Raw genomic sequence first — 15,165 nt, forward strand, 5'->3', positions numbered from 1 at the left:
TCATCATTGTCTAGCTTCAATAATAGTATAAGAATAAAAATAAAACATAAAAATAAAAACGGGCAGACGGGACAGGAAGGGGGTAGAGCGAGAGAATACGACACGCAAGATACGGGATTCTAGATATACGAGTGTCAATATTAACCATATATTAATCTACGCGTACATTATAAACGGGGCCCAGATATCCATAATATCATAATACATTGTATCTATCAGTACTTACTTGTACGAGCACTATGCGTGGCATGTATTAGTCTGTGCAGATGCAGATACAGATTACATATAATATTATATATTATTAATAATGATACATGTGACATGAACCTTCAGCGTCTCATGGGCCAGCATCATCACATCACCAGTCTCCGGCTCTTCCTATCCCACCTCTTCCTATCCCACCTCGGACTCGACAACATCCTCTCAAGATAGATAAGAGCACCTTCTTTCAAAAAGACCTACCTCTTTGGCGCAATGGCAATCGATCATCCTCAGCTCTTGGCCAAGTCTCCGTCAGTCCGTGTGCGTGTTATAGCTCCGTTTTGCGGGGGCATCTTCTGGTTTCAATCTCTATGCATTTTAACCTGCCTATTCCGGTAATTCTATTCAGACACCGCCGGACACTGTCCCAGACGAGACCGAGATGGAGACGGGAGAGATAGAGAGAGGAGAGAGATAATCGATCCCATCCCAGTGTCCCCGACTGAATCAGCGTCATACCCTCAAATCCTATTCCCGATAAACCGCCACCTCATCACTCCTTGTCTATACTCTTGTTTTGTGAAACCACCAACGCCGCCCTGAAAATGAAGATGAGGAAAAAAAGAAGAAAAAGAGAAGGAAAAAAAGACTAGAGAGAGAAAGAGAAGAGAGAGAGAAGAGAGAGAGAGAGAGAGAGAGAGAGAGAGAGAGAGAGAGAGAGACCAGTTCAAGAGTCTCCTGGGTTGCATCCGTCATCCAGGAGTCGTCATGGCCTTGGCCGCCGTGCAGACTCGTCAACACCAGCTTCATCACCGGTCCGTTCTCCGTCGCAAGAATTCTTCAACATTGGAAAATCGTCCGCGACTTTGCGGCAGACTGGCCATCATCCGTAGCCTCTCGAGAGCCGTCTTCCCCCCCGCATCGAGAAGACCCGGCCGGCAGCGCCGGAGCAGGAGTTGCTGAAGGTCCCGCGTCGCCTGCTTCTCCCTGTAGCCCTTGTTGCATTCGAGGACCCTGATGATCTTGTGCATATATCCTCTCCCTGAATCCTCGGCATCGGTAAAGTTGGCATCAAACCGCCACCCACGCGATCTCTCAATCACCTGCCGGTTATAGTATGCGGGGTGAAATGCAAGGCTCAAGACCACGTCGGTGTTGGCAGGCTCTCCAAAGGCCCCGAGAGCCTTGAGCTTCTTCATGTCCCTCTGCTTGATGGCACCCTCGTACGCCTGGAAGAGTATCTCCTTCGAGATGCGTTTCCCGTGGTAGCGGGCCATGCGGTATGTTTTCTGGAACCATGCATTGTCCAGCCACCTGATGAACATCCGGTTGGCCTCGTCGTCGCCCAGGACAGCGCCATAGGCCACGGTACATTGGATGAACGCGGCGGAGACATTTGCAGCTGGATCCAGGAAGAATGCCTTCAGCAATGAGAACAGACTTGTCTCCCGGTTGGGTCCGTGCTTGTTGACATCGGCGCCTGCAGCGAACAGCTGGCTGAGGGGTTGCTGGAGAAAGGTGCATGTGCGGAAATCCCACGTCAACGTGGCCTTGTCAAAGATGATGCACATCGGTGTTTTGCCGCTGGGGTCCATGTAGTTTACGTCGGCCTGGCCCTGGATGAGCATCTGCACTATGGGAAACATGGATGGAAGTAGCTGCTTAGTCTCCGAACAGCTTATGCCCCCAAGAACAGCCGTGAGGGGGCTCGAGCCGTTATAGATTCGGTTGACGTCCGCTCCCCTCTGAATGAGCCGATGCATGAACTGGACGCATATGGAGCGCGATGCTGGCTCAGTGCTCAGCCAGAACGTCTCGATTGCCGCGTGCAGAGGGGGGACCAGGGGACCATCTGGATAGTTCACCTCTGCGGCGGCCTGCAACAGAGCTTCGAACGCGTCAAACTTTCGGGAGGAAATCGCCATCGTCAGCGGCGTTTTCCAACCGTCAACTGCTGCGTTGACTGACTCTGGAAAGGATCTCAGCAGGAACTCGATCGTGTCGACTCCGGCGAGAGGCCCCGTAGCATATATGTGATGCACTGTCACATCCCCAGCCGGCGGAAACGAGCTGGGAATGCCGTCGCTAGTTTCCTTGGGCTCGGACACCACATCAAGAGCACCATTCTCCACCAGCAGGCGAACCAAAGGCTCATCGCCCATCCCAACCGCCAGGACCAAGGGCCGCCATACGCAGTTGAGTGACGGTCTAGCGTCGTCGTACTCTGGGTAGTGGCCTAGCAGATGGCTGAGCAGCTGATTGGCAACGAAGTCGCATCCGATATTGGGATCCGCGCCCTTCTGGAGGAGTTTCTCTGCCCACTCGTACGAGCTCCTGTGCACAGCAAGAGCCAACGGCGTCGTTATCCGGCCGAGGTCGCCAAATCGGTGCATCGTGTTGACATTGGCCTTGTTGGCTATGGCTGTCTCAAAAGTGTATTCAGCTCGGCCACCATCTTTGCAGCCGCGGTCGGGTTTCCTGGTTCCCCAGTCGACGGCCGAGAATAAGGCAGATGAGTTGCTTTCCGTGGCATCACGCTGGTATATACACGGGATGACCTCGCGGTGTATAGTCTTGCATGTCAGCGCAAATTCGACCAATGTCCGCATCGGTACCATCTTCATGATATGCTCCAAGACGTCGTAGTGCAGATGACTCAACAAGCGATGTGGCCGAGCCCGATCCTTCGAAGCCGTGGCTGTTCCGGTTTCGTCTCGACCCGGTTGCGGAGATACCGCTTGGTCGTCCGGTGAAGTTGAAGCTTGAACATTTGGCGGTGCGGCTGAAATCTCATCCATGTCTGATGTATATGTTGAAGTCATGTTTTAAGGGTGGGTGGATGAATGATGGGGATGAGATGTCTCTCGTGGCTGTTTGCGATGTCAAGTAGACGACGATATCCTTGTGTGTGTGTGTGTGTGTGTACATATATACATATATATACATGTGTGTGTGTGTGTGTATGTGTGTGAGTGTATGTGTATGGAGGAGAGAAGATGGAGAGCAAAAGGTGAAACAAAGGTGAAAATCGTTGCACAACTTCACAACCGGCAAGCTCGTCCTCGCCTTCCTTGTTCTATCAGCTCCATATCCACACATGCGCCTTCCTGGATTCATGGGCAGCCGCAAGGGAAATCCGCAGATGAAACCGAAGTGGGAAAATGGAAGGAGAGGGGGCATTTAGTGGACAGAGGGCCCTCGGAATCAATCCCTTGCTTTGCTTGGTATTATCATATCATCATCCTCGTTAAACTGCAGCACGTACGGAGGGCCATACTGCAGAATATGGAGATAATGCTTCCCTATATGCGTGTAGTGAAGACCTACATCGGTCAGCTGTCTCGGTGGTATGACCAGGTGTCATTTTCCCGGAGTGATGTTGTGCCGCCCGAGGAACAAAGAAAAAGCTGGAAGGAGCGACGCGAGATTCTGCCAGTTTCCCTTACTTCGGACTCGCAGTCTCTTCACTCTTCTACGTCTTTCTCTCGTGAGCGGTCTGTTCTGGCACCTCTATCTTTGTTGATGATGTATTACTGCACTTTCAACGATGCTGTTGCAATAAGAGGAAGCTCCCATTAAATCGAATTCGAACATCTGAGCAGACTATAATCTGGACCTGGTTGCAAATTTCTTCTCTTAACTCATGTCAAACTCGTCAATGACGCTCAGCGGTTCATGGTATTCCCCAAGGGGTGAATACTTTAGGTGGCCGAACCCAAACCCTTCCGGACCTCCAATCTTGATTCCGCGCTCAGACCCTGTCCACTTGTCGCTGGCCGCGATGCCCAGCACGACTACCAAAAGACCGTATCGATACTCTGGAGTGCCCACAGCCTCGCCGTTCTGCGCATCGATGATGGTGATGAGGTCCGGTACCGTCGCCAGCACATCTCCCTCGCCCTCCATCTGGCCGTCCCCGCGGTCAACAATGGCAGCGATGTTCTCGTTTTTGAAAGGGACCCGGAGCAAGCCTTGAAACTCTCGAGAGGACCCATCCTCGGTCACATCAGCGCCTTGGATCAGGCACTCCCCGTACGCATAGCCAGACCTCACCACTCTCTCGACCCCGATGATCTTGCCCTTCCAGATAACCTTGCCGGCACTGGCTCCGCCAAATTCCTGGAGAATAGACTCGGCCACTTGAGCCGTGCGGCGCTCGGCACGGACCCTGGCGACGCCTCGGCCAATCCTCCAGGCCTGAGAGATCGTGTTCTGGACCGCCCACCTTCTCGTTTCCGCACCCGTCACGGGAGCCTCGGCAATTCCGACTTGAGATCCCATCTGGCTGAGGGCGCTGCGAAATATACGGTCGACATCTGTATCCGACGCAGCCTTGGGCATGACCAGGACGTTTCCACTGCCGTCCGACATGACAATGGGGCACCAGATTGGCGATCTCTCGTTGAAGACAACCGGTGTTGTCTGCCACTTGGTTGGGTATGCTCGGCCCATCCAGTCCCCGTCCACGACGGGGATGTTCATGTGCGTGCTCGCTCCGATAATCAAGCTCTGCAACCCGTTTGCCCCGCCAATCTCGACCGCAATCAGGTGAGTTGCGGCCTTGTCACATATCTTGTACAGCTCCTGCTGAGCCTCGAGAGTCTCGTCGCCACCAAGCTTCTCCACCGCTACCGTCGGGCTGCCTGCAGCGCCGCCGCAGCCAACTTGTGCGTCGTCTGCGAGATCCTTTGTGTCGACAACTCTGACTACTGCTCCCTTTCGGAGCTCGGCGCGTAGGCGTATCATGCTGGAGTATGGCGAACCCCCTCCGCCCGTTCCAAGTATGTAGCAGCCGGTAGAGATCCATTCCAGATCCGTCTCGGAGATATACCAGACGCGGCCACGGACATCTGGCTTGTAATTATCGATATCAACCTCTTTTTTCTCGTGGTATGATTCTTTGGGATTCTTTTCGATGGTTGGCTGCGCTCCAGTCCCGGTCTCGTCATCAACCTCGTCAGACCTGTCTGACGGAAGCTCCAAGTTCTTACTGGGATCCACGTCGCCGACGGCGCGAACGATGAACCGCGTCATGTTTGATACATACTAATGAATTGTAAGCATTGAGATCCCGTCCGAGGAGGGGAAACTTGACGTACTGTTAGCGGAAGCGTGTCCACCTCGGCAATGTCAACAGAAGAAGGCTTTGCTCCAGCCTCAATCGTCCTGGCCCTGGCCTGCTCCTTGACGACCTCCAGCAGCTTGGGGATTGACTTGGACTCGGTAGACATGACGGTGTCGACGATACCACTGACACGAGCCATGGCAGCTCCCACCGCATTGGCAACCTGTGACCAGTTGGGCTTCGTCACCTTGGAGGCTCCCCGAAGGCTCTCCGGCGCGACAACCGCTCCGCCTCCGACTAGGATGACGGGTATGTCGGCCGGCGACGTCTTCATCATATCAATGATGTTCTCTAGCTTCTTCTTGACCAGACGACGGAACTCTTCAACGTCAGCATCCCCAGCCTTTCCCTGCAGAAGTGCCCGGTCGCCTATGTCCAAGCCGGAGTTGCCCAGGACCGTCAGGTCGGTAGCAGTAAGAGTGCTGCCGCCGAACACGACCGACTCCTTGGACAGCTTGTGTCCAACACTGTCGGGTCCTACGGTCATGGGAGCTCCAGGGCGGACGATGGATCCGCCGCCGAGGCCTATGCTCTTGATGTCGGGACCGGGAAAGTTGACTCTGACACCCTCCAGTTCACTGTACGCAGCGCGCTGTCGGGGAAATCCGGTTGCCTCGAGCAGACCTACATCTGTCGTTGTCCCTCCGATGTCCACCACCATGACGTCCTCCTCAATATTTCTCTGCACGAGAAACGCAGCTCCCCGCATACTGTTGGTAGGGCCGCTGGAGAAGGTGCGGATGGGAAGCTGGGCAGCTCCCTCGCCAGAGAGGATGGTGCCGTCATTCTGGGCAATGTACAGGGGGCACTTCAGTCCCAGGCGCCTGATTGGGCGTTGAAACGAGCGGATCGTTTTTTTGGCAAACGTCAGGATAGACGCATTGAGGATGGCCGCATTCTCTCGCTCTATGAAGCCAATGTTGGCCACATCCTTGGAACACACAACATTGCAGCTGGGGATCTCAGCCCTGACAATATCGGCAGCCCTCTCCTCCTGCCTCTCGATGGTATCGATGGGACTGAAGACGCCATTGACGACGATGTTGCTGATGCCCTTTTCCCGGATGACGGCGCACTCGGCACGTATCTCCTCCTCGGAGATATCTGAGATGGGGAGCCCGTCCACCTGCAGCCCACCCTTGAGCAGCGCGTAGTGCCCCAGGATGATGTCGCTCAGTCTGGGGTTCCAGTCCACGCAGGGGGGCACGTGCTTGGAGAAGGGTCCGCAGAGCCGGATGACAGCCACGGGGGACAGTCGCGACGCATCGGCCTCGACCACGGCGTTGACAAAGTGCGTCGTACCGATGGTGACACTCGAGACGGTCGAGGGGTCGACGCCCCCCACGTCGAACATGTGGGAGAGGGCGGCGTCGATCCCGTCGCTGGGGTCGGGCGTCGTGGCCGTCTTGTGCCATGCCTTGATGGAAGCGTCGGGATTCGTCTCGGCGGGGTCGAGGACCACGCCGTCGGTGTTAGTGCCGCCGACGTCTATGCCCACGCGGAGGCGATTCGGTCTAGTCATTGTGGGCTTCTATTCCCTTTTCCTCTTATACTCTCCCTGTGTTTCCTCTTCGGTTCTCTTGCGCCGTATGGGTGCGTGATGTGGTGAATGAGGTGATGTGAGAGGAAGCGCGGGGTCCCGAAAAGCGGATCAGATAGGATGCCGGGTCTTGGTCAGACTGATGGTGGGGGAGCTAATAGCCAACACCATCAGCCATCATGGTACCTACCTTCATTGTTGGCAATAAATGACGCATACGGGCGAGTGGCAGGATGGGAAGTAATGGGATCTACCCCGTCTTTTCAGGTGGCTATTTGTCTTGGCGGACGGATGCCCATCCTTAGCGCTGAGGCAGGACAGTGGATCACGAGTCTCCGGGAAGCCAAGCTTGGTCTGTTCTGTCTACCTCTTTGTTTCTATTTAGGGGAATGTTGATTGATAAGGGTGTTCTTATTTGTGAATCATGCTTAAATATTTAGTGGGAGATCTTGATAGGAGACGCAGCTGCTGAGATGATGCGACTAGGTCTTATCCACACCCTTGCGAGGTGAGGAAGGAGAGGGCCATTGGTCTGGTGAGTAGGATATTCTTGGTGGCCTCGCAGTCCTTTGGAAAGGTACGCTCTCTTTTCATACTACTTCCCTACAAGTCTCTCCATATCCCATTCCGGTAGAGAAGTATCTGTATGCTACAAGACATATTCTAGAAAGCAGTCAACGGAAGCAAATTCTCCAGTCTTCCCTTCCTTCCTTCCCTCAGTCGTCTCACCACGCAACACCTCGCGAAATCTTGTCCTCCTATCAGAATTGTAAAAGGCAAAGGTACGAGGTGCTCTTCATATTCTGATCGCCTCGTGTTAGGGAGTTGAATAACGATAGGAAAATATCTGCTAACGTAGTAGTATAGTAATAATAATCTTCCTCCCAATTACGTCGCTGACGATCTGAGCGTCATGTTAGGTACATACTACTACTACTGCTGCTGCTGCTGCTGCTACTGCTGCTGCTGCCTGCTGCTGCTACTGCTGCTGCTGCCTGCTGCTACTCGTATATACTCGGTTCACGTCGCCATTCAAGGAGACAGACTCACAAGGTGCTCTCTAACACACCTTCCATATATTATTACAATCCATCTTAGACCATAGTTCATGCTTCATCTTATCCAAACAAGTATTAATGTTACATACAAAAGCCACACCCAAATCGATCCCCCAAATCGATGCCGGGTAGGCTACCCCAGCTGACTCATCATCGATCACCACCCGCCAAGGCCAGCGGCGAGACTCAGGCAGAACACATGGCTACGTCACACTACCGGGAGCTCTTCGTGGCCAAATAGCTACGGATAAAAGAACCATTCGACATACGGGAAGCCACCGAGATAGATCTCCCATCAAGCTACCCTGCCCGGTCTACAAAGGAGAGCTACAGTCGACCCTGCGGCAGGTACAAGAGAATCTCTCTCTCCCCAGACGGCATAGCAGAAGCCCTCTTTGGCTTCCCCAGCCGGACAGTCGACCGACCATGGCGCTCGCCTACCATGCCGGCCCTGGCCCTGGTCAGGATGGGACAAACAACCCCTATGCAGTCCTGCCGGGGACGAAGCCGGGGACGTTCATACAACACAATATGGTGCCGATGAAGTCGAGGGCCTTGAGCCGCGACCAGCCAGGTTGGTCTGGACCTTTGTTTGCCTTCTCCGGTAATGCGGGCGACCGTTGACTGATCTGCTTCACGTCAGGCTGCCACCCGAGCCGATGGATTCACGAGCTCGTCAACAACAACTTTACCATCTGTGACATGTTTGGAAGGGCCAAACAGGCCGATCTCGACACCCCCTTCGAGTGGCAACACGAGCACCGGCTCGTGCTCAACGGGAACCAGAGCCGCGCGACGCACGACCGGAAAGTACTCTCGTCCATCTGCCTCGACTGCCACTTTCACTTCATCTTCAAACTATCCTGGGACCCTGAACACGCCCACGAGCAGTGCAACGCGAGCCAAGCTACCTGGCCCATGCGGGACGACTCGTATCCCTGGCATCACCTGGCCTGGGCCGGATCAGAGGCCGACCACGTCATCGCGGACGAGTGGTCCAAATACTACCCCCTGAGGGCACGTGAACACTTTGCCTGTGTCGCGCCTCCCTGCACATTCCAGATCACCTTGGATGTATCCGAGCCTCGCATGGGAAGCGAGTGGATCCGCCTTCTGCAGGACGAGGATACCATCCTCAGAGAGCTCAGGAGGGCGACGGAGAAGGACCCGCAGCGATACGAGGGTGCTACCGACGACTGGGCCAAGCAAGCACCGCTGAACCTGAATACGTACCTCAAGAACCTCCTCGAATCGGACGCCCAATCGGCGAGGGCCATATCTAAGCGCAACAAGCGTTTCGCTGTTGTTTTCGGCCCACGGTGTTTCGGCCTGTTCAGAGCTCTCGGGTTTGAAGAGGCTGTCGATATGCAAGACGGCGTTGACGAAGGCACATTCACTCCCATGCCTCCCCCACCTTCTACGGACGAGAACGGCATCACCCAGATTGGAACGTATCGTGCTTATATCGAAGACGTGCGCAATGAGGTCCAGTCCCTGATTCACAAGATGGGTCAGGTCGGGGAGAACCCAAGCTTCGTAAGTAGTGCTCTGCACACGGACCTGGGGTGCAAAGAGGTGCCCAACATCAGCGGAAACGCCCTGGTCAACATTGAACGATACAGGCTCCTGGGGATCTTGCCCAACCAGCCCCGTGAGATCGTCGTCAATGCTTACTTCCGTCAGTGGGATCTCCTTCCTGGCAAGAGGCGGGAGATGGTCGATGCCCTCATGGCGGTTGCCAACGACGGCAACGACGAGCAGCTTTCCGACTTTGCCATGATGCAGTCCTCGGTGTTCGACAGTCAACTGCCTGTGCAGGGAACCACAGACGAGGACGGCCTTCTCAACCAGGCCCTCCTATACCTCGGCCTGAACCCGCCTAACACGTACTCTGCCGAAAAGGTGATCGATGCCTTCCGGGGGAAACTCGTCGAGTCGCCGGCCGACGCCAGCACCGCTAGAGCCATGCTGATCATGATTGCTCAAAACACGACGGATGACAACTACCAGACAAGCCTGATAATGGAGGCGGATGTCAAGATGTCAACCGAGACGTCCAAGGCCATCCTGGGCGGCGACGGACCCGGTCGGTCCAGGGACGACTGGTACAACTCGGCCGTGCTCAAGCTGCAGGCCGCCAAGAATCGTGACGAGAGTGTGCTGTACGTGCAAGCTCTGGAGTCGTTGGCGGAGAATACGCAGGACTACGAGCTCAAGGCAGCCGCCTTCGAGTTGCGGAGTCAGCACGAGGCGCGGGAGCCTTCTGCCGACGACTCGGCGCCGAAGGGCGAGGACGCCAGCGACCTGAGCCTGCCGGTCGGCCTGCACAACATCGGCAACACGTGCTACCTCAACAGTCTTCTCCAGTATCTCTACACGGTCAAAGCTGTGCGCGACATTGCTACGAATTACGGAGAGTACAACCTTGACCTTTCTGACGATAGCATCGCGGAGCGTCGACTAGGAGGAAACAGGATGCAGCTGGACCGTGGCGAGGCCGTCGTGGCACAGGCTTTCGTCAAGGAACTGGGCGAGCTCTTCCACAACCTCCACACGTCCAGCAAGGTTGCGACGCGACCATCCCAGAGGCTTGCGAACGCAGCTCTCCTTTCGACGCATGCACTGCTCGAGGACGCTAGGCCTGCATCTACGGCCGCAGTCTCTCGGCCTCCCTCTCTGCCGGAGAGGCAGCCCGACGTGCCAACCACGCCGGCTTCGGAGCAGCCCAGCGACGTCGAGATGTCACAGGTGTCAGCGTCCAAGTCTGAGGATCAGGAGGCCCATAGCCGTGCAAGCTCTGCAACCTTGGTCGGGGCCGGTGACGAGCAAATCAAGGGGCTCGATGGGAAGACGCAGGAGGCTGCGCCTCGGAAGACGGCCGGAGGCTCCCTGATACCCGATATCGTCATGGAGGACGTCGACGGTGCCAAGGCAGAGGATCCAGATCCTGACACAGTGGATGCGAAGGTCCTGCGGGCATTGGAACACCAGAAGCGCTCCTCCGGAACGGAGCAGCAGGACGTAGAAGAGGTCATGGGAAAGATCATCAGTCTTCTGCAGGCAGCCATCAAGCCCACCGACGTGGATGCCGATACGGGAATCCAGTCTGAGAAGATCATGGAAACCTTTTTCGTCACGACGGTCAACTACACCAAGAAGTTTGGCGAGAAGACGTATCAGCGCGAGGTCAGCTACGACCGGTCCATCACGGCGTTCCCCGCTCCGGGACAGGAGTGCTCCCTGTACGAGGCTCTGGGCCGCAACTTTGACCAGCAGGTCCTCGAGGACAGCCAGCTGTCGCGGTACACCGCGATCCGCAGCCTGCCTCCCGTGCTGCACGTCCTCATCCAGAGGACTCTCTCCACAGGGCGGAAGAATGCCAATCCTGTCGTCATACCAGAGACACTGTACCTGGACCACTATATGGACGCGCCGCACGACTCTGCCGAATTCCAACGCCGCAAGGAGGACTGGACCGTGACCACTCGCCTGGCTGACATCAGGCAGAGCCAGCTGGATGGCAAGGCGTTTTCCGGTAGCGGGCGCCTAGTCGAGAAGATGAGCCGGGCGATGCGAGGGGTTGCAGCTGGTGAGAGCAAGGGCAACAGCTGGGCAGGAATCGATGGCGATGCCATGGCGGTTGATCCGCAGCAGGATGCTACGCCAGAGGAGGAGGAGGAGGAGGAGGAGGAGGAGGATTGGAGCTTTGACGGGACCATAGAGGACGACTTTATCCTCGTGTCGCCGAGGGGCCGCACCGAAGCAGAAGACGGAGGAGCATCGAGCCAGCCGCTTCAAGGACCCGAGGATGTGGTGCAGGCAGAGGAGACGGTCCAGCGCATGATTGATGAGGAGATTTCCGAACTGGAATCGGCGCGTAGAGAGCACTTCAGCAGCTCTCAGAAGCACGCATATCGTCTGGAGGCGGTCATCTGCCACAGCGGCAACCTCCAGGCCGGGCACTACTGGGTGTGGATCCGCGACTTTGCCAACGACATCTGGCGTTGCTACAACGACGCCACAGTGCGCGTGGAGACGGACACGGCCAAGGTGCTGCACGACCTGAGCAAGGGCGGCGAGCCGTACTATCTGTGCTACGTCCGCGACGAGGACAAGGAGGAGTGGGTGGACGTGCCGACACGCGATGTACCCGTGCCAGTACCAGCTCTGGCGGCAGACTCGTCAGACGCAGATGCGGATGCGGACATGACGTCAAACGACGCCGACGGGCCTGCCCCGCCGGCAGAGGCAGAGACCGTCAGCAGTGGCGATGTGCCTGGGGCTGCCAACTAGCCGCTGAACCTCCCCACCTCTCCCAAGAAGAGGTCTCTGAAGTCTAACGGTAACGCCGAGGTGGACGGCAAGGACGGGCGGAGGGAGGTGTCTAGGTCATGGCCCTCGCCGGCCAAGAAAGTACGCTTCAGGGTGTTGTTGACTGATCCTCAATCGCCGTCGTCGACAGGCAACGTATACCGATTCGGTCCGCCTGGTGACAAGCCGTATGAGTAGCCTTGTCGTTTGGAATATTTTTTTATATAAAAAAAAAGGGCGTCTTATCCAACGACATTCATTCATTCACTTATACATTGAGAAAAAAAGAAGAGAAACGAAGAAGGAGATGAAGGAGGAGATGAAGGAGGAGTTGAAGAAGGAGATGAAGAAGGAAACGACAAGATACGGAACTGAGGATACCCAAGTTATTGTTGATATGATACGTATTACCTTTTTTTATTCATTCATAGGACGCGGTCGTCGTAGTCACCTGTTGCTACTAGGTGGTGTGACTATCCGTCTCTTGTGATGATGCGCCCTTGACCGGTCGATCTTGGGCGTATAGATGAAAAATTGATACTGTGACTACCGGTATTGGTATTGATATTTGGCCTTAATATTGACGCTGCTAGTGATACTGCCATTGTTACCGTGACTACTTGCCCTTGATCCTCTTCCTCTTCCTCTCCATCTCCTTCCTCTATAGTGACATCTCACGACGATGTCTCAAGAGACTTCTTTACAAGGACCTACTTGAGTTGTATCCTTCCATCACTGCCGGATTACCCCGTCCCCCCCCTCCTCTTGGAGGGTCATACTCTCCCCCGGAACTAACAATTTTTTTTAAGAGAAAAACACGCCATTGAAAAGAAATGAATAGTTTCCAAAGAAAAATATGATACACCATGATGATACACGAATCCTTTATTCTTACCTCCCCTTCATTCACCTCCCCTTAAAGACAGGCTTCCTCTTCTCGGCAAAAGCGTTGAGAGCTTCGTTCCTGTCGTCGGTGTCCACGACACGCTGATACATTTCATTCTCCTTCTCCTCGCGGGCCCAGGCGACGGCCTGTAGGGCAGCCCTGGTGGCGACGGGACCGCCCTCGCAGATCTCCTGAGCGAAGCGGACAGCCTCGGCCAAGGCGTAGCGGCGGGAGAGGGAAAGCTCCTCGGCTGCCAGCTCCTCGTTGGTCTTGCTGGTCTCACCCTCCTTCTGGTGTGCCGGGTCGACGGTGACCTCGACGAGACGGTCGGCGATGCCTAGGAAGTAAGCCTCCGGGGCGGAGACGCGACGGCCGGTCAGGATGAGGTCGCGGGCGCGGGAGAGACCGATGAGGGCAGGGAGGCGGTGGGTGCCGCCGGCGCCGGGGATGATGCCCAGCCTGGTCTCGGGGAGGCCGACGGCGGCGTTGGAGCTGAGGACGCGGAAGTGAGTCGAGAGGGCGAGCTCCAGGCCGCCGCCGAGGGCGATGGAGGATATAGCGCTGATGGTGGGGATGGGGAGGTCGGAGAGGGCAGTGAACGTGCTGCGGAGGTCGGAGAGGAAATTGGCGGTCCTGGGGACCTGTCAGTCACGGCGGTCGCCCTCCTCCACCCTTTGGACGGAGAGGAACTCACTCCTTCTCGGTAAAGGTTCGACGCTCCTTGAGGTCGGCACCTGCGCAGAAGCACGTGTCGACGGCGCTTGCTACGATGAGTGCACGCGTCGGGCCGAGATCAGGGTGGGTAGGGAGCTCCTCCCCCCGAGGGCCATACTGGTCGCGCACGTCATCGATCTCGGCGCGGAGGGAGGCCAGGAGCGAACGCGAGATGGCGTTGCGCGCGTCCGGACGGTTGAGCTCCAGGACGCGAATGTGGCCCGAGTTAGGGGAGGCCAGGTTGGTCACCGTGACGAGCGGAGCAGCCGACGACGAGTCTGACGAGTAGAGACGGCGACGGAGGAAGAAGGTCGTCGGCCTTGTCGGCTTGGGAGCCACGACGGAACAGGAGATGGGGAGTCGAGGCGGCATTGTTGACGGTGTTCGGAGGTCTCGCTTTCGGACTCGAACGACAAATGTTGGAGTGAGGAAGAGCAAGAGCAAAAAGAAGAAGAAGAAGAAGAAGTGGAATGATGGAGAGGACGAGAGAGAGAGAGAGAGAGATGTTCGGAAATTGGCAGGGAAAACAAAGATGGGGAAGCGTCATGACGTCGGCTTCAGTCGGCTAAGTGGGGGRGGGGGGGGGGGGGGGGGGGGGAGGATATGASRGGCGGCAAGTGCCAAGCACTCGACAATGGTTGCGACTGCCGCGGATTTGGTCGTTAATAGGAGCAGAGCCGCCGTTTAAAGGGAAGAAGCATTGAGATGGTAAGATAATTTTCTCCACTTTTTCCTGCTTTTTCTAAATAGATAAGTTAATAAATAGACGAATTTAGGATAGAAAAAAAAAACACTACGTGATAATCAGTTAATGATACTATGTTAATATATTACATGCTATAGGGACATCCGCATTCGAGCGTAGCGAGGCCAGCCCCCACACACACACCGGTAGGGCCGCCGGAGGCAGAACCAAGGATAGCGGCGACGATAATAGCGGGTTTCCTTGCCAGGTACCAGTCAACACGAGATATTATAATCTATTATAGCATATTCAGCCGCTGTAGACGGACTTTTGTAGATCCGCTTGCTTGCACGGCGAGGAAAAGGGCGTTGACGAGCATCACGGATCCAGGCAGAATATCTGTATATTCAAAGCTCGGAGGGTTTGATATCCTATCGGGCTCTTCTTTTCTTTTCATTTTTTTTCCATTGCGGTTGTTGAGTGGTCGTCGTCACCATCGTCACCATCGTCATGGTCTGATGGATAACAATAGTGGTAGTGGCTGTGAAGGGGGAGTGGTGATATAATAATATCACACGTAATAATATTACATGCGAGAGGATGGATGAGAAACATAGTTTGGCGGATGCCGTCATCGCCAATTGA

General features: G+C 55.5%; 4 protein-coding genes across 4 annotated transcripts; 1 reads left to right on the top strand and 3 right to left on the bottom strand.

The window, feature by feature from the left end:
* Nucleotides 1-754: 754 nt before the first annotated feature.
* GMORB2_1341 (Ankyrin Repeat Protein) lies at nt 755-3,476 on the bottom strand (the record flags this gene model as incomplete). The annotated part of the gene is made up of 3 exons (XM_035463323.1): nt 755-765; nt 1,079-2,623; nt 3,467-3,476. 3 exons carry the CDS (start codon nt 3,474-3,476, stop codon nt 755-757), a joined length of 1,566 nt encoding a protein of 521 aa, XP_035324747.1.
* A 361-nt stretch (nt 3,477-3,837) lies between these two features.
* On the bottom strand, nt 3,838-6,848 carry GMORB2_1342 (N-methylhydantoinase A/oxoprolinase/acetone carboxylase, beta subunit; the record flags this gene model as incomplete). The annotated part of the gene is made up of 2 exons (XM_035463324.1): nt 3,838-5,247; nt 5,301-6,848. The coding sequence occupies 2 exons, from the start codon at nt 6,846-6,848 to the stop codon at nt 3,838-3,840; spliced, it is 2,958 nt and encodes a 985-aa protein (XP_035324748.1).
* A 1,502-nt stretch (nt 6,849-8,350) lies between these two features.
* On the top strand, nt 8,351-12,217 carry GMORB2_1343 (ubiquitin carboxyl-terminal hydrolase 25; the record flags this gene model as incomplete). Its single annotated transcript, XM_035463325.1, has 2 exons — nt 8,351-8,498; nt 8,568-12,217. 2 exons carry the CDS (start codon nt 8,351-8,353, stop codon nt 12,215-12,217), a joined length of 3,798 nt encoding a protein of 1,265 aa, XP_035324749.1.
* Nucleotides 12,218-13,141: 924 nt separating this feature from the next.
* On the bottom strand, nt 13,142-14,207 carry GMORB2_1344 (methylglutaconyl-CoA hydratase; the record flags this gene model as incomplete). Its single annotated transcript, XM_035463326.1, has 2 exons — nt 13,142-13,754; nt 13,816-14,207. The coding sequence occupies 2 exons, from the start codon at nt 14,205-14,207 to the stop codon at nt 13,142-13,144; spliced, it is 1,005 nt and encodes a 334-aa protein (XP_035324750.1).
* Nucleotides 14,208-15,165: the final 958 nt, after the last annotated feature.

Source organism: Geosmithia morbida (genome assembly GCF_012550715.1).
Source record: "Geosmithia morbida isolate 1262 chromosome Unknown scaffold_1, whole genome shotgun sequence".
NCBI classification, from domain to species: Eukaryota; Fungi; Ascomycota; class Sordariomycetes; order Hypocreales; family Bionectriaceae; genus Geosmithia; species Geosmithia morbida.